Genomic DNA, 2,848 nt, shown 5'->3' on the forward strand with positions numbered 1-2,848 from the left:
TTTATTACTGTTTATTTTTCTACATTATTGAATAAGCTAAGAAAATCCAGGTGTGTGTGCATATGTGTTTGTGTGTGTGTTACAGAATGAGAGACTAAAATACAAGAATTCAAAAATTGCCTATTTAATTTTTTTCTCTAGTTTACTAAGTTCTTTCACATTTTCAAAAAAAGAATCTTATTCCAATGCTATATTACCTTATTACAGACTACAAATAAAATGTAAGTTTTCTCAATTTGTTTTACAAAATAGCAAAACTCTTTTAGCCTGGATATGTCATTTGTAACCTGTCATTTTTTACTTAACCTGTGTCATTTATAAACTTAGGTTCTGAAGCTAATAGACATTCTACTTCAAGTCACATTTTAAAGTACCAAAAGAAGATATATTTCTAAGTCACCCCAATAGAACAGAAACACAAAAATATTATTCACTGTGACTCCTTCAGGCCCTGTCTGGCCCTCACTACATGGCACAAGAACTTGCACTGGCCATGGCAGTAGTATTATCTGTGGTATCAATTCTGGCCTGGTTTCTCTGTTCCTCATCTCTCAAAGCCTCCTCATACCAGTGTGGGAAGGATCTGGGGTCAGTCTCATTGATCTGGGCCAAAAACTCCAGGACTTTCATCTTGCTGGTTTCAGCGTGGGCCCTGGGACCCCACAGGAACTCATAGCATGCAGGATCACTGTTAGGCACTTGCCGGTACTCCAGATACTGTTCCTGCACCCACTCTTTGGTGATGAGCTCCCTGGGCTCCCCATACATGCAATGTTCCCTCCCAGCATGCAACCCCATTACATTTAATGCTTCCCATATCTTCTCTTCAGGTACACAATTACCCTCCACATAGATTATACTTAGGATAAATATCAGAAGGCCGGTCTTGGGCACACTATGCTCACTGCTCGCCATTCCATCATAGGTAAGGCCCAGTTTAGTGACTAGGACATAGGAGTGGTTGGTCGGGTCCACTTCCTTTACATCAATGCCATAAACCAGCTGCATGCACTCAAAGGCTTCACTAAAGATTACAGCAAAGTGGTTTTGGTACTCTTTGAGGATGCTACTTAGCATTTCTTCCTTTGTGGTCAGCTCCTTTCTGCGATACTTCAGGAGCAGGAACCTAACCAGATCAGCTACCTTATCATCAATCACGGATCTTGGCAAAACCTCTGTGTGTGGCAGGGCCTGAGAGGTACTTGGACCCTCCTCTTTTGGGCTGCTGGATTGGCTCAATGGAGTTGCAGTGGGAATGGAAGTGGTGGAGGGGCAGGCACTTGGAGGGCTCGGGGGAGGACTTGGTGTCCCAACAGCAGCACAAACTGCCTCTGGGGTACTAGGGGTACTTGAAACCAAAGGATAGGGAGAGGAAGAGGAGGAGGAAGAGAGAGGGAAAGAGGAGGAGCAGGTGGAAGAAGATGAGGAAGAATCCTCTTCCTCAGCCTCAGGAATCTGTGCATCCACATGGCCCTGTGCCTCCTTTTGGGGTGGAAGGTCTTCCTCAAGCATGTAGCGTTGACGTTTTGGAGCTCGTGGCATGATGACTTCGTGTCAGGCAGCCAAAGCAGTATGGGCAGGGGGTGCGTGATGGGAATCCACAGGCCTGGGACAGAGGGGAAGTGAAAGAGGCCTCAGGTGAGATGTATATCCTTGGCAGCTCTGACAAAGGTGACCTAAAGGTATCCTCTTTAGGGGTGTTTTTGGGCCTCACTGAGGTCTCTGCTCCTGAGTGGCTTGTCCCCTAAGATCCTGAAGGAGGAAGTCAGATGCTCAAGGTGCAGTTGTCACAGCCTGAGGTTCTGTGGCCTACAGTGGGGTGGGGTCGGGTGCTGTGGGGTCTCCCCTCTTCTGGCATGGAAGATACTCTAGAGACACATTCAGGGCAGGCACCTCACCTTGACTGCTGTCACCGCCTAGATCTTCTCAGCTCTGTGACTTGCGTTCATGTGCCTCAAATGAAAGCTTTTACCTCCTGGTTCCTAGAGCCCCTATAACAGGAAATGAGGAAGCACCTCAGAGTCCAAAGGGCATACATGAGCCTCCAGTGCTGACAAAAGAGGGGCCAATTAAGGGGAAAAAGGGGGAGGGATTTGGAAGAACAAATAGGAAGGACACAGGGACGAGAACTAAGGGGGGTGGAAATGGGAGGGAGGTGGGGAGCAAGGGGCGGGGGAGGCTGGGATGGGAAAAATAGACAAAAAACTGTACTTGAAAAATAACTAAATAAAATTAAAAAAAATAAATGCTATAGTTAAGAGGAAAAAAATAAAATAAAATCCACAATACTGCCAAGAAAAAAACAAACAAACAAACAAACAAAAAAAAACCAAAAGAGGGGCCAAGACTCTATGAGGTCCCCACTGCTCTGGGATAGATGGTCTCCTCTGTGATCACTCAGGGTCCTCACAATCCCTGGCAGGGTCTGTGACCTCCCCTTTGCTGCTCTGAGATGAAACTCTCAGAACAAGGCTATACACCACTGACACTGAACAGAAGAAAGTGAGGGGGCCCCAACACCTGGCCACACCTGCCCAGAACCTCTCATGAGGGACATAGCAAAACACAGCCTAACTCTGTGTGATCCATCAGTCCTGAATTAGGAGTCCCCTCAGTCCTAACTTCGATCTAACAGGGTTTAGGATAACTCCCTCTGTTGACTTTAGGCCACTTTCCTTTAGATTAAAATCTCATATTCATGGGACACTGAAGGAGGAAGTGAAGGACAACACAGATAGCCACTATGTTCTGCTTCCTCTCATGGCTGACAGGAAGTGGCAAAGTGGGGCTGGGATTCCATCTGTTGTGATATGAGGTGTTCCCTCAGTCTTCATTCTGAGTCTTGCAA

General features: G+C 46.3%; 1 protein-coding gene across 1 annotated transcript; it reads right to left on the bottom strand.

Annotated features, from left to right (window-relative positions):
- Positions 1 to 442: 442 nt before the first annotated feature.
- On the bottom strand, positions 443 to 1,947 carry LOC119040367 (melanoma-associated antigen 10-like). The gene is made up of 2 exons (XM_037133337.2): positions 1,899 to 1,947; positions 443 to 1,606 (listed from the first exon to the last, which is right to left on the bottom strand). The coding sequence occupies exon 2, from the start codon at positions 1,540 to 1,542 to the stop codon at positions 466 to 468; it is 1,077 nt and encodes a 358-aa protein (XP_036989232.2). The 5' UTR covers positions 1,543 to 1,606; positions 1,899 to 1,947; the 3' UTR covers positions 443 to 465.
- Positions 1,948 to 2,848: the final 901 nt, after the last annotated feature.

This window comes from Artibeus jamaicensis, unplaced genomic scaffold (assembly GCF_021234435.1).
Source record: "Artibeus jamaicensis isolate MK-2021 breed Jamaican fruit bat unplaced genomic scaffold, CSHL_Jam_final contig_554, whole genome shotgun sequence".
Taxonomy (NCBI): domain Eukaryota; kingdom Metazoa; phylum Chordata; class Mammalia; order Chiroptera; family Phyllostomidae; genus Artibeus; species Artibeus jamaicensis.